The following is a 25,226-nucleotide window of genomic DNA, read 5'->3' as shown; positions in this document are numbered from 1 at the left end:
GAATTCTCACTTTAATGAATAACCCTGTATATATTCTAGACTAGGTTGTTGTTAGTCTGCTCTCCTAATACAGAATCCAGAGGTGCTTGTTCATAAACTACTTACCTGATAGGTCAGAGTGCCACCACTCTGATATTTTGCATAATGATTGCCGGTGCTGTTGCGGTTTGCATTGTAATTATCCACCCCAATTTCATACGCTGATCCTGCTAAAAGAGAGAAGAATACTGAACTGAAATAATTTACTAACTCATAGGAGATTACTCCACCTCCCAATAATAACATGAATAACAAGAAAACAGCTCATGTTAAAAGGAAATAACCGATCTAACACCTTCTAGTTTGTCAATTATTAGATCTTTCGAACATGCATAATGTGCCTTGCAGGTGTGTATAGCCCATGGGGTTTTACAGGCCTTAAAAGGACACTCCAGGCACCCAGACCACTTCTGCCCATTGGAGTGGGATGGGTGCCAACTCCCACTACTCCTAACTCTGCAAGTGTAATTATTGCAGGTTTTTATAAACTGCAATAATTACCATGCAGGGTTAACTCCACCTCTAGTGGCTGTCTACTAGACAGCCACTAGAGGGAACTTCCTGACTCATAGCACAGATTATCTGTGCTAGAGCATCGTTTGACGTCCTCACTGGGGATTGGGGGGTGGGAGGGAGAGGGAACCTGCAGTGCCAGGAAAACGGATTGTTTTCCTGGCACTAGAGTTTTCCTTTAAAAAGTATTTCCCTGACCATCAGGTATTTATTCTAGCTATTTACATTCCATAATTAGCACTTTTCTACATCTACACGATGTGTGAGGACCTCCAGCGTCGCTCAATTCCCCATAGGAAAGCATCGAAAATCTTTTTCAATGCTTTCCTATGGGGAGACCTAATGCGCATGCGCGGCATTGCCGCGCATGCGCATTAGGTCTCCTCGACTGGTGGGCGGGATCAGTCTCACCCACCGGCCGACGGAGTCAGAAGGAGGAGCGGCGCGGAGGAGGAGGCAGCGACGAGGGACATCGTTGCTGCCTCAGGTAAGTGACTGAAGGGGTTGTCACCCCTTCAGCAACTGGGGATTGGGGGGTGGGAGGGAGAGGGAACCTGCAGTGCCAGGAAAACGGATTGTTTTCCTGGCACTGGAGTTTTCCTTTAAAAAGTATTTCCCTGACCATCAGGCATTTATTCTAGCTATTTACATTCCATAATTAGCACTTTTCTACATTAATTTGTCATCTTCCACAGTCATTATTAAGGTTATATATACACAAATTTCCACAACTTCACCAAAAGGTGTATAATGTTGGTACAAAACGTATCTTCTATAGTAAATGTACAGCTTCCCTTAGGGATGTCACAGGTGTTATCCCAAACAGCAGAACAAAAATACAAAATATAGAGGATACATCTGTGAATCTGCAAAAAATAAATAAACACAAAACACTGACATAGTGACAGCACAATCTTATGTGTACCCTAGTATATTTAGTACAGTACCCATAAGATTTCGCTGTCAGAAATACGCTCACTAGATTGTTGAGTACCTTAAGGTTCCTCCCAGAGCCGGACTGGGTATGAAAACCAGCCCTGGAAAAAATTACATACCAGCCCCAAAGCATTGCTTAATTATACCGGCACAACGTCATTTTCTTGTTCATAAAGGTAAAATCATGCATTTTAAAGCACATTTGAAGAGTGAATTATTTATAGATACGAGATATAAAAGCACACAAGGCCTTATACATAAAGAGTAAAAAAAAGTGTAAACGTGGAGCAATCATCAAGAGTAGACCATTTATTGCTAGGGTGAGTAGACCACATTTAGAACTTTGCCCCACAATTGCTCTTTATGTAGAACCCCCATTGTTCCAAATATCACAGTAGACTATTATCCCATGTAATTGTGTCTGCCCCATCAAAATTGTCCAAATAAAGAATAATCAAAGAGCTTTACTTCCAAGTATAGAAAACACAAATGGTTTCCAAAATGTATTAACTTAACACATATAAATTACTCATAAACACACAAAACAGTAGTAAATGCAAATAAACTTTTAGAGGTAACAAAAAGTGCAAATGTTATACTAGACAGTAATTAAATATTTTAACAGTTATAATAAACTTGCTGTTAATTCTGTAACAGTACAAAATGTGCGAAAACCTTTGGAATTCAATAAAGTTTAAATACCTTGAAACATATTGCTGACAGTGGCGTACGTACCGTGGTCGCAGGGGTCGCAGCTGCAACCGGGCCCGGCACTCTAGGGGGCCCGGCCGCCCTGCGGCCCCCACGACCGGGTAGCAGCTGCCACGCTTTGCGACCCCGGCCCGTGCGGCAAACCACCGAGGCTGCATGTTAAGGGGTCCATCGGGTGGCCCATGCTGTCAGGGCCACCCGATGGACATGGATTGTAAGGGGGCCCGGTCTGCGCTGGCCGGGCCCCCTGTGATTACATCATCACTGCTGGGAGGAAGTGACCGCACGTCACTCCTCCCAGCTTACTGAGAGCCCGCGCGGGAGGAAACAGAAAGGAAGAGGGAGTCAGAGTGGGAACTCTGACTACCATCAGGCTGAGCCACCACTGGACCCCAGGGAAAGTCACACATGGTAGGAAACATTTTGTGTATTTGTGTCTCTGTATGTATGTCTGTGTCTGTGTCTCTGTATGTGTGTATGTATGTCTGTGTCTGTGTGTATGTATGTCTGTATCTCTGTATGTATGTCTGTGTCTGTGTATGTGTGTATGTGTGTATGTATGTCTGTATGTATGTCCATGTCTGTGTCTCTGTATGTGTGTATGTATGTCTGTGTCTCTGTATGTGTGTATGTATGTGTGTGCCTGTGTCTCTGTGTGTGTATCTGTATGTATGTCTGTGTATGTATGTTTGTGTCTGTGTCTCTGTATGTGTGTGTGTATCCGTATGTATGTCTGTGTCTCTGTATGTGTGTGTCTGTGCATCTGTGTGTATCTATGTCTGTGTCTTTGTCTGTGTTTGTGTCTGTATGTATGTGTTGGCGGGGGGAGGGGCCCACAGTCAGGGGGAAGAGGGTCAGGGTAGGGGGGGCACGGATCAGTTTCGCACCGGGGCCCCATGGAGTGTGTGTACGCCACTGATTGCTGACTAGCTTTCTAGTCCAATTTTAGAACAGGAAAACGGCACCACGGCAAGCAACCCAACAGTTTTCAAAATGTAATGTACAAACATTACTCAAAAAAGTGCTTTAAAACAAGTAAATTTGTTTAACAGTAGATAAAAACAGGGCTCATTACCCTTTAGGACATACCTGTCTAACCTGTGCCCCACCCAGATGTTGCTAACTACAACTACCATGATTCTTTTAATGAAACAGATGGCCAGGGAATTATGGGAGTTGTAGTTCAGTAACATCTGGGGAGGGCGCATGTTGGACAGCCCTGCTTTAGGAGGTTGCAATGTGTAAACTGTTTTCTAAAGTTTTAGAGGATAAAATATTTAACAACTTTTAAAAGTAATTACCGTATTTTTCGCTCCATAAGACGCACGTTTTTTCCCCTCAAAAGTGAGGGGACTACTCACCTCTCCATGACACTTACTCCCGCATTGACCTGTTCCTCACCAACGACACCGGATTCGCAAAGACCCAAAAAACTGAGATCGGATCCATAGCATGGTCAGACCATGCAGATATTGCAATATATCTGGCAGACCTTTGCGGCTCCACACCATGGACGTGGAGACTTAACACTTCCCTTTTAAAAGACCAACAAGTTGTAGACGACATTAAATAACAGATAAATACATATTTCGCAGACAACCTGACTCCAGATGTCCCAATCGCAACAGTGTGGGCCGCCCACAACGCCGTAATTCGCGGCCATCTCATCAAAATTGCGACACACAAAAAGAAACTAAAAACCCAACGACTTACACAATTATTAGACGCCCTACGCACAGCAGAACAACGACATAAAACAGACCCAGACCCGCAAACGTTGCAACACCTGCTAGACACTCGCAGGACCATCAGACAACTATTGCTGGACGAAACAGCCCGCGCACTGACCTGGACCAAAAGGACATACTATGACAAATCTAATAAGATGGACACACTCCTCGCCCGCATGCTACGACCCAGATCACAACGCCCCCACATCACATCCATACGAGCCCCCGACGGAAAGCTGAAAACCTCACCATCAGAGATAGCGCAAACCTTCACATCCTTTTACAAAGCACTATACAACCAGCCCACAACAAGGGACCTTGCTGACATAAGCCCCCATCAGGGTACCTCAAACTTCCTAACAAAGCTAAACCTCCCTAAACTTCATACGACAGCTATTGCAGAACTTTCGACACCGATCACCACAGACGAAATTATCCTAGCCGTATCCTCCCTAAAAAGCAACAAAGCCCCAGGCCCAGACGGCTATAAGGGAAGCTACTACAAAACTTTTAGAGAGGAACTGCTCCCTCACATGGAAACCCTATTCCGGGACCTCATGAACGGAGCAGCCCCCACCAAAGACATAACACAAGCCAACATCATACTCCTACCCAAACCAGACAAGGACCACACCCAACCAGAGGCCTATAGACCAATATCACTCATAAATCACGACTGCAAAATACTAGCCAAAATACTGGCCACACAACTCAATCCACACCTGACACACTTAATCCACGCAGACCAGTTAGGGTTCATCCCCAACAGGCAACTATTCGAAAACACCAGGCGAAACATAGACACTATCTGGACACTCACCACAGCCAAAACACCGTCCTTAGTCCTCTCCTTAGACGCCGAAAAAGCGTTTGACCGCGTGAACTGGCCCTACATGTTCACCCTCTTGGACCACTTACACATTCCCCCTCCATACATTACAGCAGTACGAGCACTATATACAAACGTCACAGCACAAATAATGATAACAGGGGCACACAGCCCTCACTTTGACATACGCAATGGCACCCGACAAGGTTGCCCACTCTCCCCTTTACTATTTGCGCTCACCCTCGAACCCCTCCTCCAAGCAATCAGGGAACACCCCGAAATAACAGGAGCCACAATAGGAAACCAGGAATTCCTGGTCTAAGGGTACGCGGACGATGTACTCCTCACCTTAACCAACCCTATCCCCTCCATGCAAGCACTACTGCCCCTCCTCCAGATGTATAGCGAGCTATCGGGATACAAAGTTAACATGGAGAAATCCAGCGCCCTCCCATTACACCTTACACAACCGGCCATTCATCAAATTGCATCAGAGTACCACATTCGCATCTCGTCCACCTCACTCACATACCTCGGTATAAAGCTACCGGCAGACCCCACAACGCTATACAGCCTAAACTACACACCGCTCATAGCCAAACTCATTACAGACATTGAGACATGGACGGATAAACCAATATCATGGATAGGGAGGATCCACTCGATCAAGATGAATGTCCTACCCCGTATCCTATTTCTATTTCAAGCCCTGCCCATACCAGTCACAAAACAGGACTTAATACCACTCCAGCGGACAATAGACCGCTTCATATGGCAAAACAAAAGGCACAGAGTAGCCCGCAACATACTTTATCGCCCCACCTCTACTTCTACTACTTAGCAGCCCAACTATCCCAAATAGCGATGTGGCACACCCCCCCCCCAGACACCAGAAGGTGGGTGGACCTCGAATCAGCACTCATGCAATCAGATCTCCCGCAATTCTACATTTGGACACCCAGTGAATGCAGGGCCCTCCCAAGAACAACATGCCCAGCCATCTCTAACTCTATTCAATTGTGGGACAAAACGGACATAAAATACGGTTTGACAACCACCACCTCCCCCCTCACCCCTATATTAAGAAACAGGGCCTTCACCCCGGGTATGCGACCTTGGGACTTTAAAGGCCTTGAAAGAGCGGGCCTCCAAAGGGTCCACCACCTATACGTAGGAGACACGATAATCCCCTTTGAAGACCTACAAACCAGAACTACCCTAACCCCAGCCGACTTTTTAAGGTATATTCAACTGCGAAACTACGCCAACCTAGAAAAGAGCCGCTAAAACCAAACAGACCTTCTTTGAAAGGATCTGTCACGCAGAACGATACCAACAGGGCATGATCTCACAGTTATACTCCCACCTCTGCTCCTCCACCCAAGAATGGGGAACACTCCACTACACTGATAGGTGGGAATCTGACTTAGGGGAGACCTTAGAAGGCACTGACTGGCAGGATATATGGGAGGCAAATACTAAAACCTCAATATGTGTTACAATGCAGGAACAGTCCTATAAAACAATGCTCCGGTGGAACACCACCCCGGTGCAACTCTACCACATGAATAAGACACCCAATGATCTCTGCTGGCGCAATTGTGGTGAAAAAGGGACATATGTTCACATGTGGTGGACTTGCCCCAAAATTAAACCCTACTGGACGGCAATCCAAGCATTGAGTTCTCAAGTCATGGACAGACATATTTCATTAAACCCTTGGACCTTTCTATTAGCCAGGCCTGTAGATGACTGGCCCATGTCGGACCAACGCCTGCTCAACAAAATGACCCTAGCAGCCAGAAGGGCCCTGGCCCAAACATGGTTAAAGCCAGACCCTCCCCCAATATCCACGGTTATATCCAAAATCAAGGACTGTCATCTCATGGATGACCTTACGGCCAGAGTACGTGGCTCCACAAAAGCTTTTGCCAAGACCTGGGAACTACCTAAATAGATAGGTTCCATAACCAGACTGGTCATACTGCTATGATCGAACTGACGACCAGGATGCACGCCTTCCCCCCCTCCTCCCCCCCATCCCACTCGACCTCCATGGGTCCGGGAATACCGGTACCCCGGCCCAGGTTTTTTACAAAGTTATGTTCTGTTTTCACGTGTTTTGTTTTGTTTTTATGTTACTAAAACGATGATACTTGGTACAGGACACATGTACGCAAATGAGAGCTGACCTTCTCTGGGCTCATGTATTAATGTTTCAGCAAACTGTGTAACCATAACCCAACGAAATATGGGGCTCTTGCATGAGCCAAACCATACGTCTTGCTTTGTGTCATTGCAAAATAAAGAATTACAAAAAAAAGTGAGGGGAAATGCCTGTGCGTCTTATGGAGCGAATGTGAAGGTTTATTTACCTGTATTGAAGCGTGGGCCGGTGTTCAGCGTGCACCGCGGTACTGGAACTTCAATTTCAGGTTCCGGTTTCCAGCGGGACTGAAAGCAAGTGCTCACTCAGTGTGCACACTTCATTTCAGTCCCGCCGGAAACCGGAACCTGCAATTGAAGTTCCTGTACCGCGGTGCGCGCTGTGAAGCCGGCCCACGCTTCAAGACAGGTAAGTAATTATGGGACAAGGGGAGGGAAAGTGCACTATGGGACAAGGGGAGGGGGGGACACTATGGGAGGGGGGAGAACACTATGGGATGAGGGGGGGGAACACTATGGGAGGGGGTGGAGAATACTATGGGAGGGGGGAGAATACTATTGAAAGGGGGGGAACACTATGGGATGAGGGGGGGGGAACACTATGGGAGGGGGGGAGAATACTATGGGAGGGGGGGGAATTTCCTTCCTAAAATGAGGTGCGTGTTATACGCCGGTGCGTGTTATACACCGATAAATACGGTATAACTTAAAAAAACAAAAAATGAATCCAGTCAAAATTTAGAAAAATAAATATTGACCAACATTGTAATTTACTGACATGCTTGTAAGTTATGTAAGCAACATTATGTAAGCAAGCAGAATAATTGTAATTGGTTAACTCAAGACAATGTGCTGCAGCAACTAAAGAAAGTTAATATAAACAAAGCTCCAGGGCCTGACGGTATCCATCCACGTGTACTTAAGGAACTAAGTGTAGAAATAAGTGAACCTCTGTTTTTAATCTTTCAAGATTCTTTTCTTTCAGGAAGTGTTCCGGAGGATTGGAGGAAGGCAGATGTGGTTCCTATATTCAAAAAGGGTTCAAAATCCTTGCCTGGAAATTATAGACCTGTGAGCTTAACTTCTGTGGCTGGTAAAATATTTGAAAGGTTATTAAGGGATAATATTCAAGAATTCCTTGAGAAGAATATGGTTATCAGCAAAAATCAGCACGGTTTTATGAAGCACAGGTCATGTCAAACTAACTTGATTGCGTTCTACGAAGAAGTAAGTAGAAGTATAGATCAGGGTGTTGCAGTGGATGTGATCTATTTGGATTTTGCCAAGGCATTTGATACAGTTCCACACAAAAGATTAGTGTTCAAACTCAAGGAAATCGGTCTCGATGAAAATGCTTGTTCTTGGGTAGAACATTGGCTTAAAAACAGAATACAAAGAGTTGTCGTTAATGGTATATTTTCACGCTGGACAGAGGTGGCAAGTGGTGTCCCTCAGGGGTCTGTTCTGGGACCGCTTCTATTTAACATTTTTATAAATGATCTTGAAGACAGCATTGAAAGTCATGTTTCAGTGTTTGCAGATGACACAAAACTTTGTAAAATAATACAATGTGAGCAAGATATTACTTTGCTGCAGAAGGATTTAGATAGACTGGAGGACTGGGCACTCAAATGGCAGATGAAATTTAATGTTGAAAAATGCAAAGTTATGCACTTTGGCGTAAAGAATACACAAGCAACGTATACCCTTAATGGAAGTGAATTAGGGATAACAACACACGAAAAGGACTTGGGAATTGTTATAGACAACAAACTATGCAACAATGTGCAATGTCAATCAGCAGTGGCCAAGGCCAGTAAGGTATTGTCATGCATGAAAAAGGGCATTCATTCTCGGGACGAGAATATCATTTTGCCTCTCTATAAATCACTGGTAAGACCACATATTGAATATGCTGTGCAATTTTGGGCACCTGTTCTAAAGAAGGATATCATGGCACTAGAAAAAGTGCAGAGGCGGGCTACAAAATTAATAAAAGGAATGGAACATATCATCTATGAAGAAAGGTTAACAAATTTAAACCTATTTAGTTTAGAAAAACGTCGCCTGAGAGGGGATATGATAACATTATACAAATATATTCGGGGCCAATACAAACCATTGTGTGGAAATCTATTCACAAACCGGACTTTACATAGGACACGAGGCCATGCATTTAGACTGGAAGAAAGAAGATTTCGTCTAAGGCAAAGGAAAGGTTTTTTTACTGTAAGAACAATCAGGATGTGGAATTCTCTGCTTGAAGAAGTGGTTTTATCAGAGTCCATACAGATGTTCAAACAGCTACTAGATGCATACTTGCAAAGACAGAATCTTCAAGGATATAATCTTTCAATGTAGGGTAATAACTGCTTGATTCAAGGATAAATCTGACTGCCATTCTGGGGTCAAGAAGGAATTTTTTTTTGCCTTTTGGATCAACAGCAAAAAACCGGTGTGAGGAAGGCTGAACTTGATGGACGCAAGTCTCTTTTCAGCTATCTAACTATGTAACTATGTAACTATCCCTTGCAGCAGGCTGCTTTTCGAAGCCAAAACATCAATGATGGTTTCATTGTTTAGTCCAATCAAGGCCTCTTTCTCCACGGACATTAGCATAAAGGCCTCCAAATGTGTTTGAGAGAGGGAATTTCTTAGTCTGGTCAAGATGTATTTAAGTTTTGAAAAATACCTCTCACATGCTACTTGCGAAGAGGAAAGTGTCAGTGTCAATTTGTATGCATTAAAAAGTGAACTATACGTTAGACTGTATAAGTTGTAACGGAATAATACATTGTAGCAGCAGGCTATACAGCTCTTACAAGTTTTGCACTTTCCACTTTTATCACCAACATTGGAGTATGGCTGTTCCTCAGTTTCAGAGATAAGATGAGAATGGATGGTGTCTTCATCTTGACCTTCATTGTTAGCATCAGTATATTCTTCATCAAGTGACATTTTCAATCTTTGCCACTTTGATGCATTATCAAGTAGCTCACTTTGCAGTTTCTCTTTAGTTGCAATGGAGTCAAATTTAATTACAAGTCTACTCAGCCGTTCTAATGCACTGCTGGGAAGGTCTAGTAAAATATCTTTTTGGGATCTAAACATGCCAAATCTGCAAATAACTGACCATGTGTTGTTAATCGGCTATGCAGACTATTAATGATCTTGTCCAAGGTCACATTGTACACCGCCAAGCTCACCAGCCATTCTTTTCTTACGTTGTATTCTTTGAGGTGATGGAAAGTCCTCAATCAAAACTTTGCAGTCGGTTGTATCCAACTTGCTGTTTGCCCAGACTGCAAACTTCTTTGTAACATCTATAATCATTTGGGAATTGTAGAATATTGCATATTCTATGTTTCTATTGATTATATATATGGATGTGTGGATTGACATAAGTAACAGATGGTATCAATAAGTCACAAGGCTTTCTTTGTCCGAGAGCTCTGGAATGTGGATTTCGGGGTCTTGTCCTTATATAGCAAGAGTCATGCTCTTACGTCAGTATGGGCACATTTATAGTAATTGAACAAAGATACACGAGGTCTCTTCTCTCTGGCTCTCTCTCGATGTAAAGATGTAAGGGTGTAAAGAAGTCCAGCAATTACCATCTGCTGTTGAATGTCCATTATCCTGTAACATCATTTGTTGTTTTATTATGTATCAGTAACTAAGAATAAACCTGAAGAAACCGTAAGTCAGATTGCGTATTAGTACTTTTCAATAATATAGACATATATTATTGTGGCGAGCATTTGGCCCAAGACCATATATACAAAAGACGTATATATCAATCAACTGAAGACAAGAAGAAATTAAGAAGATTTAACTGTGACGATTCCAAACCAGTTTTTACAGGAATCACGATCATGTGCTTGCAAGTTGGAGGGGGGGGGATTTTAATAAGAAACTCAGCAAGGAAGAAATGAAGTGGATCTTCGAGCTAAATACCCTCATCCCCTACGGCTTAAATTCAGAATTCGAAATTTGCCATTTTTTTAGACTAATTTTTTAAGGATTTATTTTCTATTTTAGATTTTGTGCTGGAGATATATTATTATTATTTTTTAGGATAGTTGTATGCCTTCTTGATGCATTCTACCCTTTATTCTTATGTTATGATTCATCTGGTTTATTATATATATTTTTCTCGTTTTTTCTGATATGCATGGATATTCATCTGGTTTATTATATATATTTTTCTCGTTTTTTCTGATATGCATGGATATAAGTGCAATGTTCATCTTACTAGAATAGTTATAAAATTGTTTTTATAGTTTTGTGTCCCCCCTTTCTTTAGAAGGGGAGATTTTTTATGATCTAGAATTTTTAGCATTTTTATAATACTAGATACAGTGTATTTATCTTGAAAATAGTGTGTATATATAATGATTATTTCCTATATAGAAATTGGGATTCCGATATGTGCATATATGTCTATTTCATTCTAATACATTCTCTGGTTATGAATGCCATGTACAAATATTAAGGACATCGGAAGAGAGAGTGTACAGCTCTCGGTACCTACAGGGTTAATAGTACCACTAGCATTTCTTCACCGGTATGCGGTCACATGTGGAAGTGAACGGAAATGAGAACGAGGCTTGAGACGCACGCCGTCACATGCGGAAGTGAACGTGAATGAGAATGAGGCTTGAGACACATGCAGAGGCAGTCGGAGAGGCGGGAAGAGGAGCGCGCCAGAGAACAGCTGAACGTCGGATTGAAGATTGAACAGGAAGGTATAAGAGCAGGACTTCTGACAGTAGAAGGAACACTTGGAAAACTTTTGCACCTAGCTGAGGAAGCCGACATTGTGTTGGCGAAACGCGTCCTGGGAAATTGCAAATTAGTATCACCTTTATGCCCAGTGTATTTGTATACATAGTTATTTTATGTTATTTACCTGTTTAAGTATATTGGTTCTTATATATTGTAATTGGCCATTACATTTTTAGATCTTAATGCTTAATAAATAAATATATTTTTTATAAATTACCTGGGCTACTGGTTCCTGCTCTTAAAGGAGTGTAGTCCTGAACTACACATTGTGCATCAACTGAGCCTATAAGTTGGCTCTTGACTTGTGAGTATAATCCCTATATTCTTTTTATACTGAATACTGGTTATAGACGATATTGTACTATATATTTTCTCGCTTGAGCTCTAGCCACATCCGAAGAAAAGTACTGAAGAAGGGTTAAGGTCGCCTTTACGGACCTGAAAGCGTGTACTCCTGAGCTTGGCTATAAGCTCAACTAAATGTGAGTGGTTCTATATATAAGTTTACAATCTATTCATGGAAACACAGAGTTGCACTATGAAGATTTAATTTGTTTTTCAGAACATTTGGGTACCAAACTTCATCCACCCTACGACCTTTTGGGAAGGGAATACTCCTGAAAGTGTGGACTATATTTGAGCATTGTATGTAGCGCTTCACCTTTCCTTTTTTTTGGTATGTGCTTGCAAGTTGTTTACCGTTTCTGTCACCATTTGGTATGCCTGCAATACATCCATACCTTGTGTTTGCAGGTACAAGGATAGTGGAGTGGTATTTTTGAAAACAAATAAGTACAGCTGTGCCGTTATAAGTGTGTGGAATTTTTTGAGGGATTCTAAGTAAGTTCCAGCCTTGTATCTGATGTCAGCATTAAAATGATCAGAACGTGATATTTCAGCCATGGTCTCGATCAAATCTACATACAAGGCTTGACTTGGATCATTAAACGAACCAAACACCTTTGTAAGTGCTGCATCTCTGGACCACCATCTTGTTTCTCCAATCACAGAAAGAGATCGAAATCTTTCTTCCTGAGACTTTTCACGCCATACATTCATCCGAAGGTAGGATTCACGGATAAATACAGCACAGGAGTTTAACAAGCCAAACAACAATATTGCCTGAACAGATATCTTTGTGACATCCATCATCACCAAATTTAGTACATGTGCATAGCACCACACATGAATCTGGCCAGGTGCTTTATTACTCAGCCATGTGCTTAATCCGTTGTACTGACCCTGCATATTAGAAGTTCGTAACATCAATTTCCATGGATTCCAATACATTGCAAACCAGTTCACATAAAGCCTTCCCTGTCGTGGATGTGTAATTTACCACAGCAACCAGACGTTCATGGACCACATCTGTGACATACCGAATTATTATTGAACACTGGACTGAGACGTTTATATCCTGTGTTGTATCGAGCTGTATTAAGAACATGCCAGCATCTCTGATCTCTTGGGCAATACCTTTTTTCAAAAGTGCTGAAATTACACAGATGATATTGTTGACTAGTGATGTCGCGAACACAAGATTTTTGGTTCGCGAACGGCGAAGGGGAACTTCCGCAAACGTTCGCGAACCGGCGAACCGCCATTTCTGGCCACAAAAGTGATGGAAAAGTTGTTTCAAGGGGACTAACACCTGGACTGTGGCATGCCGGAGGGGGATCCATGGCAAAACTCCCATGGAAAATTACACAGTTGATGCAGAGTCTGGTTTTAATCCATAAAGGGCATAAATCACCTAACATTCCTGTGGCAGCAGCAGCCACTTTTAAAACTGTTTTTCCTTTAACATGTACGTACCGCTTTAAGAACCAAGAGTACGCGGGTGTGTCCAACTTCCGGCACGGACGGTCACATGGAGTAGGAGCTCCGTACTAACCTGGGCCGAACGAGCAACCAAATATTCCCTTACCTGCACAAATAGACCCAAAACCGAGTGGGACAGTCTGGAGGAGTGTTATGTCGCCCTCTAAGCAGATGAAACTAATGGACGCGGTCCGTCAGCACAGAAAGGACCGGCAGAAGCAGGCCCAAGATGGCGCCGTCAGCAGAGCCCAGTCTCCTGAGACTGACAACAACACAGAGGCGCTCTCACAAAACGCAACAGACAACAGCCATATAACTAAAGGCTACTTGAAACTTATGCTCATGGACTTAAGAACAACGATTAAAGACGACTTCACATCCATTGTGTCTGGCATCCACCAAGAACTGGAAGAACTGGGGGACCGCACAGATCAAGTTGAAAGGAAAACTGATGATCTCTGCGCAGCTCACAATACCTTATCTGATAAGGTTCAGAAGCTGGAGGATGAAAATGTGAAGCTCTGGCAAAAAATGGCGGATATGGAAGACCGTTCCCGCCGGAACAATGTGAGATTCCATGGGGTCCCAGAAACCGTTACAACTGACCAGCTTCCCACCTACATTAAAACCCTAAGCTCCACACTGGTGCCCGGTCTACAAGACGTTAATTGGGAGCTAGACAGAGTCTACCGCATCCCAAAACCATCCAGGTTGGCAGCAGAAGTGCCGCGCGATATTATTGCTCGCTTTCATTATTTTAAAGCCAAAGAAGCACTCCTTAAGGCGGCCAGATCAAATCCGGCGCTGCCGGAGCCATTCAACACAATCTCGTTATATGCTGACCTGTCAGCACTAACAATGGCAAGAAGGAAGGAATTCTCCACCATCACCAAAACCCTGCGGAACCACGAGCAGGCGTATAGATGGGGTTTTCCCACCAAACTCCTGGTGTGGAGAAACAACAAGCTTCACATTATAGAAGACCCGATAGGAGGACTGGCCACGCTCACAAAATGGGGCTTATGGAACGCACAAGGCCAGGCCTCTGCATCTGTAGCTGTAACACCCCCGCCGAAGAAGATCAGGCCGGACTGGCAGATGGTGGGCCTACCACCCCGCTAGAAGAAAGTTGAAGACGGCGGCCTTCTCTCCTCTCAACATAGGACACACTAATAGTGCTACGAGGAACCTAATCAAATGACTGTGATTTTACAAGATCGGATCGTCAAAAGAACTATCGCTCATTTGCCACCTGAAGGTCCTAAGCTCTTTCCTCATTCCTGCTTTATCGTATTGGACTTGGCTGATAACACCGGACGACAAGACTGGTATTTATGTGGGGGCTTAAATAAGTGCAGTAGAACACTTTAAACAAAGTAAAAATGTGCAAAAAAAAAAAAAAATGGCAACCACAATTCTTAACAGACTCCATTATGCTTTAGTCCAGTGCCCGTACTTATTATAACACTTTTACTGCTCCATGTGTTTAGTAGATTCACATTTGCTCTGGTACTAGTTTCTAGGAGGCTATAACACATGCAATGGGCATAGAGGCCTTTACCCACTTGGTTAGTCCACGTTCAGCTGGGGATGTACCCTTTTACGCACACTGTTGTTTGTAATGTGGCTCAGCCTATCAATATATGCCTAGGTAACTGTGATTTTATCAATACTTGTCACATTTACTCACGTTATCACAAATCCCAACCTAGATAGCTACCACACTATGACCCTAAGCATAAACAATATCTAAACTCTCAAGAGAATTTAACTCACATATTGGACATAGAGGTCTCTACCCAACTGGTTGCTTCACGCTTAACTGGGGCTGTACCTTTTTTGCACACTGATATTTGAAATGTGGTTAGTATGTTAATGTATGCTTATTTTGCTGTGATATCCCCAACAATACCTGCCACTGATTTCTCATGCTACCCCAAATCCCAACCCAGATCACTACCGCAGTATACCCTTACGTATCACACAGCCCTTATGAAGAAGTAGAGCGCAAGGAACTGATGGTGGCTAAATCAGGCCTCTCAAAACGTATATTATATAAAAAAAAAAAAAAACCGCATGTATAATAGTTTACTATATAACACAACTGTTATCAAAGGTCCCCCGGAGTGGCACCGTATAGGATCCTAATTTATGTTTCTTTGGGAACTCCGTTGTTAGAGAGGCTGCTGTCAGCAAAGACAATCCCCTCGGTAATCACTACCACCGATGCGGCCCAACGACAACTATTTGGCCCGGGTGCGGACCCGCTCCGCACGACCCCCAGACGGGACTTTCAATGGATAAGGAGCGAGTAGTCTCCCCATTGTATCCCTTGTCATTCTCTCTGGTTCGAGAGACGTTGTATATACTTAATTTTTTTATTCTCTGTTTTACCCTGGTTAAACTCCCCCCCCTACCCAGTCAGCGCTGATCTCCTGTAACTCCGTAAAGCCTTGCCAGGCGTCTAGCCATCTTCAAATGCCTATTGATTGGATAGCTCTCCCGATGGCCGCACTCCTGTGTGGATGCAGACCCACCTCTATTAAGCCACCCAGAATATTTTGAACTCACTAATGGCATGCCATTTTTAAATGCTTCTCTATGAACGTGAATGGCCTAAATAGGCCGTACAAAAGGAGCGTAGCGATCAAAGATATGCTCAAATCTAAGGCAGCAATAATATGTCTCCAGGAGACACATATGTGCACTAAGAACCTGTGACGAAACCAATCTCGCCACATTGTATTGGAGGAGCCTGGTTGCACGCCTGCTGCCTTTGGATTATGGACCGGCAGCTAAAGGGTTAATTTTACTGTGTAGAAGGATTTATTTCTCCCTTTCTGCACAGCAGTTCGGTAGATTTCATATACCGAACATACAGCCGTTCACCAACCTCCCCAGAACCGTGGGAAGCCGGCCGGCGTTGTTAATTGGCCACCCAGAAGCTGGAGTGTGCCTCCTATTTACCTCCCTGAAGCTGCGGTTAACCGCAGCTTAATTGCTTGTTAACTTTGTGCCTGCTGTTACACTTTGCGGCCGCTAGGTGGCGGTGTTCTGGAGCTCCCCGGGCAGGCAGCGCTTTTCTGCCCGGCTTTCATGCACCAAAATCGGACACTTTTACATGCAGGCACCGCTGAACCTCCAGCCCCTGGTTCTCATTCGTATGGATTTGGTGAATGCAGGGAAATTCGGTATTTTGTTTTATGTGAATGCTTTAACCCAGATAGCAATGCCATGGAGCCTGTTCATATAATTAAAGACTTTAGCTCCATGGCACTTAAATTGTATTCGGGTGGTCTGGGTGCCATTCACCTAATAATGTGCACCCAGACCTGAGCTATCTGGGGATATGTTACATGTCTGTGTTTTATGTATAGAATGTGTCTTTATGTATTTTAAAGTGATAGTCTGTTTCTGTGTCACCACGTGCATAATGGAGTCTGGCCTTTGTCCTGGGATATAATTGAATTACTTCATTAATTATCCTCCAGGACAGAGAGGAGGAAACCAGGATGCATTGTGGGAAAGTATTGTGGCTGTGTGTACGAAAATGATACATGTCTGTCTGCTGTTTCAGTCTTCCATCTGGTCCCTTAGGGGAGTGTCCACCAGGTGGGAGACCTGCATAAATACAGGGGCAGGTAGCCCTCAATAAACAGACCACTGCTTGACCCTCAACACGGAGCCTTGTCTCGTTCTTGGGGGGATTCACTGTATGCTGCTGGAAGATTGATTGCTAGGAGTGTAAGCTGATGTCTGCTTTTCCTGTTCGTCTGCTAGCAGCTATTCGTGAGGTTCCAGTTTGGAGTGCTATCTTATTCCCTGGTATACAGTTCGGGAGTTTGATGCATTCGCCTATATCCAATTCGTGAGTTTTGATGCTTTTACAGTAGCTGTGCCTTTTTGTGAAAAGGGGATTATCGCCTGAACTGATTTTTTCCCTTTTCTGCTGAAACGGTCCGTTACAGAACCCTCCTCCCTTCCTACCCTCCAGGTATCCTCAAGTGTACCACGCACTATCGCCAAATAAAACTAAAGGAGTGGCCATTTTGTTCCATTCAGACTGGGTTTTCCAATTAAATAACTCTTACGTGGATGTACAAGGCAGACTCCTTATAGTGGTGGGCACACTGAACGGAATGCAACTCACGATTGATTCCATCTATGCACCCAATAACTCCCAAACCTCCTTCATAAAAAAATCGCTAAACAAAATAAGCAAAATAAGGGTGGGCCATACTATAATTTGTGGGGACTTAAACTGCACGCTAGACCCAGAATTAGACATTAAAAGAATTGAAGGCAAACATCCACTCCAACAAGCCAACACTATGAGCTATCATCTTAATGCCCTATTACACAGGCACGATCTCTACGAAATGTGGCGCACCCTATACCCAGAGGAGAAAAACTACACCTATTTCTCACGGGTCCATCACACGTATTCCCGCATAGATATGTGCTGGGTGGACAAGGGTTCCCTTACGAACCTTGTGGAGGTGCAAATAGGAGACAGAACTTGGTCGGATCATGCCCCAGTAATTGTTACGTTCAGGGCCATGTACCCGGCCCGAGGGCGGAGTGCGTGGCGCTTGAACGAATCCCTCATTGAGGACCGGGCCACTGCCACCACACTGTGTAAATGCATTGAATCATTCTATGAAATCCATGAAAATGACCCCTTGTGCACTGACACTAAATGGCTGGCCCTTAAGGCAGTATTGAGGGGGCTCCTAATCCAAGCCGGATCGATACACAAGCGAAAGGTACACAATGAAACTGACAAACTACTCACACACCTCAAGACACTAGACAGAGATAACAAAGTAAGGCCAACCAAAAAACTCTCCCAACAAATTGGGAGAAGAGAAGAGCTACACGCGTTGTCTTTAATAACATTAGAAAGACAGCTGCGCAAGCTGAAACTCTCCCATTATATGCACGGCAATAAGGCAGGTAAAATGCTTGCAAGACGCCTAAAATCCCAATATATACAGTCCAAACTCCCCTTTATGACGTCAGCCACGGGGGCAAAACTATTCAATCCACAAGATATAGTGAACAAACTAGCTAAATTTTACAACAAGCTTTACAACCTCACTCAGGACACTAGCCTCCACCAGCCACTAGAGACGGAGATAGACATCTTCTTGAAAGAGGCGAACTTGCCTTGCCTGACTGCATACCATAGCGCTAAATTGACAGCCAGCTTCACAGAAAATGAAGTGCGAACCGCAATTCTCAAACTTCCCAAACACAAGGCTCCTGGCCCTGATGGGTTCCCCAATTGCTTTTATGAACCTCTTTAATTTTTTTAGGGAATCAGGGACCATTCCGGAGGAGATGCTGCTAGCCCATATTGTTACGCTCCCCAAACCTGGCAAACCTCCCACCGAATGTGCCAACCTGAGGCCGATTTCGCTGCTCAATGCGGACGTGAAATTGTACGCCAAACTACTAGCTACGCGTTTACAACCCATCCTACAAGACTTAGTCTCCCCAGAACAGGCAGGTTTCGTTCCAAACAGACAACCGGGGGACAACACACGTCATTTCTTAAAACTTAATCACTTGGGCCAAAACCACCAACCAAAAAGGCATGCTTTTAGCGTTAGACGCAGAAAAAGCATTTGATCGCTTAAATTGGACGTATATGCAGGCGGTACTGTCACACATGGGTATCCCCCCAGTCTTCCTGAAATTTATTATGGCCTTATACTCTAATCCTGCCGCCAAAATATTCAATTCTGGTTTTCTGTCGCAGCCTTTCCGAATTACCAACGGCTCTAGACAAGGGTGCCCCCTGTCCCCCTTAATATTTATCTTATGCATGGAACCCCTGATCAGACACATTAAGAATATTCATGCAATTAGAGGACTCGATACTCCGTTGGGGGTCCAAAAGATAGCCCTCTTTGCGGATGATGTTCTCCTTTTTTTAACATATCCGGAGACAACGTTGCCAATCCTGCTAGCACTGCTGGAGAGGTATGGGAGGATGTCCTACTACAAGAATAATGCCAAAAGACGCAGGCATTAGCGATAGGGCTCCCACTTGTCACCTTAACACAACTGAAATCAGAATATCCCTTTGATTGGCGGTCAACTTCTATTTCGGATCTGGGCATTAAACTGCCCACATCACACGCAGCGATAATAAGAGAAAACCATTTACCGCTCATTAATAGACTAGACCAACAACTTAAAAAATGGGAAGACAAGGAGATCTCGTGGCTGGGGCGAATCCACACTATTAAAATGATGATACTACCTCACATATTATATCTCTTTCGCACCCTCCCTATCACAATCCCTAACCCCATTTTACATAAATTTCAGGCCACAATTAACGCACACATTTGGAAACGAAAACCGCCGAGGATAGCACAAAACTCATTGTGGTGCTCTTTCGCTAAAGGCGGATTGGGCATACCCAACATAAAACTTTACTACAAAGCATCAATATTGGCACAGGGTTTCACGATCCTTGAGCGAGCATCTCCTCCGGTATGCCTAGCGCTGGAAAATGCATGTATGCCCATGAACACGATCCCTCTTATCCTTTGGGCGGGCACTAAGCTCCCCACCTCAAAATCCTTGTTACCAGTCACGGAAACCATGCTCCATACATGGAGACAGACTTCCCCACTGTTTCTCAGGAAAAACAACCTACTCATGGCCGCGCCGCTACAGGCTCTGACGGCCCGGACTTCGAACCTCCAGGTTGACCCGTGGCTGAGACAAGGGGTCCACTATGTTCGCTCCCTACTGACGCCCCAGGGCATCAAACCATTTCCGGAATTAGCTAGGGAATACCAACTACCATCCCGAGAACTGTTCCCTTACCTACGGATTAGGAATATAACACTAGAGTGCGGACTCCGGCTTGAGCAGCCAGCCCTCCTGCCGCCGTTTATCCAAAAATGTATGGGGAAACTACCGAAGGTTAAAGCACTATCTATGTGTTATCATGCACTGTTATTCCAAAACATACAAGTAAAACCTTCATACATGACAAATTGGGAAGTAGATATAGGGAACTGTTTCCCGATAGACACATGGTACCATGCCCAAAAGAAAACTAAACAGGCCTCCCGTAGCCTCACCCATTGGGAATCATATTGCAAATTGACTATGCGCTGGTATCTGGTTCCCTCCAAACTAGCTCACATCTACCCAGGGTCAGATAACATGTGTTGGAGGTGTCAGAACCATATATTCTGGACTTGCCCAAAGATCACCACACTATGGTATGATGTGGCGTCATTCCTACGCAATCACTTAGGGATCGGGGAGCCTATGAGGCCTGAAAGCTTTTTTTTACACATCCTCCCGAACACCCTCCCTGCAGACGAACTCTATTTGATGATCCACTGCTTGTCGGCAACTAAGACTGCTATAGCCCATAAGTGGAAGTCCACACAGACGCCTACCCTGTCAGAGATCCTAAGTAGACTAGATTCCACCTACACGTACGAATGCATGGCTAGTCGTCTGACCAGTAATCAAACCAAACACATGACACGCTGGCACAGATGGGTGGAATACCGGCATGGAGAAACATGTACATGAGAAAAAAAAAGAAAAAAAAATTGGCCAACAGCCAAACGACAAATAATACTAAATATAGGGCCAGTGAATATCTAGCGCAACGTAGGTAGTATAGCGGTCACAGGTTAGCACGCGCTGCTGCCTCCCTCCCTCTTCCCCCCCACTACCCAATTAGGACAAGATGCGTATAGGCCATCTCACACATCGCTACCAGGTATTCCTGAACTGATTTGTTATATGCTTAGTAACTAATTTGTTAATCTGTCAACTGTACCAATTTTTTTACACTTTGTACAAACTGGATGAAACCGTCTATGTATACAACTGTTGTGACTTCAAAGCAGATGTGATATATGCCGCTGTCCTCTCCTTCCCCCTCCCTTTTTCTTTTCTGTACCCCCTTCATCATTGTGGTTTTTCATGTTATTCTTATTTATGTCAAACGAAAAATAAAATACATTGGAAAAGAACCAAGAGTACGCGGGTGTAATGTATTGCAGGTTCATAGCGTTCGTATGCTGGCGGCATAAAAACCCGTCGGCATTCAGGTAATCGTTCCACGAACAGTGATTTCCATCTCTGTTCGTGAAACAAACAAACTGCCGAATGGAGACCACCCTCAGGAGGTCGTGTGGCTCTCGTTAAAGATTGCAACATTGTTGCAAACGGTAAATTAAGAGGATTCAGGGTGGCCGTCGTTCGGCTACCGACCACGCGGCTGTCAGCCATCTTGGATCCTTTGTTAGCCCAGCGGTATTTGGTCGTCGAGCGCCTGGAACTAAAATCGGCTGCTCGGCGGCACGAATACCGCTGGACTTCCAAGCCATTCGGGTGCCCCGGTCTTTCGGTATTAGGTTTCTATGGAATTCTTCGGTAGTTTGAGGGGAACTTGGAAAATAAATGTATTTCATGCGGCGTTCGGCTATTTAAGCTGGGATCGGAGCGGTACTTTCAGGGAATGTGCGCTCCGACCCCAGCTATCTACCGAACACCCGTTCGTCTAAATCTGATGAACAATATTCCTCTTGTGTATTTTAATGTAAAATATGGTTTCTGCTGCACGAGGGGATAATCGGTATATGTTGGTGGGAGTGTCCCTCTCGTGCAGCAGTGTATTATGGGAGAAATGTCCCTCTTGTGCAGTTTCCCACGTAGTCCCCTATTTCCTCACCCCTGAATTGTCTGTAGGGAAACCCCTTGCATGGGAAATCCCATAAATACTGTGAGTGTGTGAATAAAACCTCAGTTGACCTCCAAGCTATGTGTCGTCTAGTTCTTGGAGGGAAGGGATTGTAACTACGCTACTTGTCTTGTACCTGTCTTGGATTACCTTTCCTGTCTACCAGCGGAGATACCTTGGATAATACCTCTACTCCGCTACAATTGGTGGCAAGCGGCGGGATCTTAACTACACAGCAAGAAGAGTTCGGCAGGAATTTAAATTAATTGAAGGAAAGAAATACTAATCCGTGAGTTAAACCATTCGGATGAAACCGGAGTTCGGGAATACAGAGAAACACACGAACAGTCGGTGAATGGAAACGGATTATTCCCTTTTGAAACGGAACACATTAAAGGAATTACTGGAAGCGAGAGGGAGAATAGCAAGCAACAAAGCAAAGGCTGTTCTAATCGCAGAACTCATGGAAGGAGACAGAGCCGCAGCTGCTGCAGCACCTCCAAGGGAGGAGGAGGAAACCAAATTTGCTAAGGAATATAGGAGCAGGATGGCTTTGTTCTCACCAGCCCTAGCTGAACAGATCGCGGACAGGGTTTACACAGATGTGCAGGACTACATCATGCTTCGAAGGTCGCAGATGAACTAGCAAGCGGGGGAGGGAGGCACAACGCCTGTCCCTACCCTGCCAGGAAAAGCAAAGATTCCATACCAAGCGTTTAAAGCCTTTATGGATACAGAGGGCGACATTGATGGCTATTTGCAGGACTTTGAACGGTTATGCAAGCTGCATGCAATCAGCCCTCAAGATCAAGTGCCTTTGTTAGCTGGTAACCTATCAGGCCGCGCAGCAGAAGCGTACCGAGCCGTGCCTGAAGAGGACTGCAGGGACTATCAGAAGGTAAAACTAGCCCTCCTAGCACGATATGCCATTACACCTGAGGCATACCGACTGCAGTTCCGGGCACTGAAAAAACAAGAGAAGGACTCACACGCTGAGTTCGCACACCGCCTACAGCGTGCAGCCACCGGGTGGGTTGAGGCAGCAAAAGCCATCACTCCACAGGAGATAATGCAGTTATTGCTACTGGAACAGTTCTACACGAGCTTATTACCAGAACTACAGAACTGGGTAAGGGATCGTAAACCCTGTACCTTGCAAGAGGCCGCTAAACTAGCTGATGAGCACCAGGATATCAGGCGGGAACAGCACTCCTCACCTAAAGTGTACTCTCCACCAAACCTTCCCCGACCTAACCCGGTAGACCCTCCCCGACCAGGAGGGACCTACCATCCACAGCCTCACAGATACAACAACCGGGCACATATCTGATGCCATGCCTGTAACCAGCTGGGACATGTACAAAGAGATTGTCCCCGAAACAGGGTCCGACCATCCTGGCCCCCTCAAAGACAACCACCTGTCCCTCGAGCAGCAGTACACTGCTATCAGACAGGAGCATTTGCCCAACCTTCCACCCCTACCCAGATGGAAGAACCACTAGGCACCCTCCACGAAGTAAACCCGGTGCAAGCGGCCTCTGACAACCGCCAAGGTCACCGACAAGTGGTCCATGTAGAAGGAAAATGGATGGAGGGGTTGAGAGATTCCGGGGCCACCATCACTTTGGTCTGGAACCACCTAGTGGCAACAGAACATCTCACGGGAGACTGTATAGCAGTACGGGTGGCAGGGGGAGCCATTTACAAGGTCCCCACTGCCAAACTACATTTGAATTGGGGAGCGGGGGCAGGGCAAGTGGAAGTGGGGATGATGCAGGACTTGCCTGCAGATGTTATTTTGGGGAATGACTTGGGGGAACTAACCTCCGCTTTTGTTACACGACCAACTCCACAAGAGGCTTACCCCGTCGTCACCCGTCAACAGGCTCGCACCACGGCACCACCCACCGACTCTGAGGCTCAGGTAAGCCCGGCTCTTCTTAATCACACTGTCCTACCCTGGGATGCCCCGTTAGAATTTGGTAGCGAGGTCGCCCTAGACCCGTCCCTACAGGTTTACAAAGACCGGATAGATAAGAACCAGGCAGGCCTAGAAGGGGAGAAATATACCGGTACACTGAGAAAGTAGTAGCTGGATCTATTCCCATTCCTATAAAACAGTTAATTGTGCCTCAAAAGTATAGGCAGGAGCTAATGCGAATAGCCCACGACATACCACTGTCAGGTCACCTAGGGATCAGCCGAACCAAACATCGGCTGATGCTAAATTTCTTCTGGCCAGGGATCTCCCAGGATATTAAGCACTGTTGTAATACCTGTGATACCTGCAGGGAGTTGGAAAAAGGGGGGACCGATACAAGGCCAAACTCCACACCCTACCCATCATAGAGGAGCCCTTTAGTAGAATAGCGGTAGACATAATCGGACCGCTGAAAAAACCTAGTCCCTCCGGCAAGAAGTATATCTTGACCGTAGTGGACTACGCCACCAGGTACCCCGAAGCGGTGGCCCTGACCAATGTACATGCTGAGACCGTAGTGGATGCCCTTATGCGCATATTCTCCCGCATGGGATTACCCCGGGAGATTATTTCAGATAGAGACACCCAATTCATGGCAGAGGTCACTCACCAGCTTTGGGAAGCATGCGGGGTTAGAGCTATCCTTAACTCCCCGTACCACCCTCAGTCCAATGGTCTCTGCGAACGTTTCAACGGAACGCTGAAACAAATGATCCGAACGTTCGTAGACACACAAAAAGACTGGGAGCGGTTTTTACCACACTTACTGTTTGCCTACAGAGAAGTTCCCCAAGAGTCCACGGGGTTCTCCCCTTTTGAATTGTTGTTCGGAAGGAGAGTGAGGGGTCCCCTAGATTTAATCAGAGAACACTGGGAGGGGGGAACGACCACTAATGGCCCTCCTATCGTACCCTATGTGCCCTAGAATTCCGGGACCGCTTGGAGGCTTTAACCCAGGCTGTACGTACCAACCTCCAAGCG

At 45.0% G+C, this 25,226-nt stretch overlaps 1 protein-coding gene across 2 annotated transcripts in view; it reads right to left on the bottom strand.

The window, feature by feature from the left end:
- PKP1 (plakophilin 1) overlaps nt 1-25,226 on the bottom strand; it is a 448,336-nt gene that overhangs the window by 366,948 nt on the left and 56,162 nt on the right. Inside the window, exon 2 of one of the 2 annotated variants that reach the window (XM_063453188.1) lies at nt 106-209. In XM_063453188.1, coding sequence (XP_063309258.1) covers nt 106-209 — 104 coding nt within the window. The remainder of the gene's footprint in view (nt 1-105; nt 210-25,226) is intronic. The other variant, XM_063453189.1, reaches the window with a different exon arrangement.

Source organism: Pelobates fuscus, chromosome 1, assembly GCF_036172605.1.
Source record: "Pelobates fuscus isolate aPelFus1 chromosome 1, aPelFus1.pri, whole genome shotgun sequence".
Classification (NCBI taxonomy): Eukaryota; Metazoa; Chordata; class Amphibia; order Anura; family Pelobatidae; genus Pelobates; species Pelobates fuscus.
Note: the sequence above shows the minus strand (reverse complement) of the source record. Positions and strands in the feature narration are given on the sequence as shown.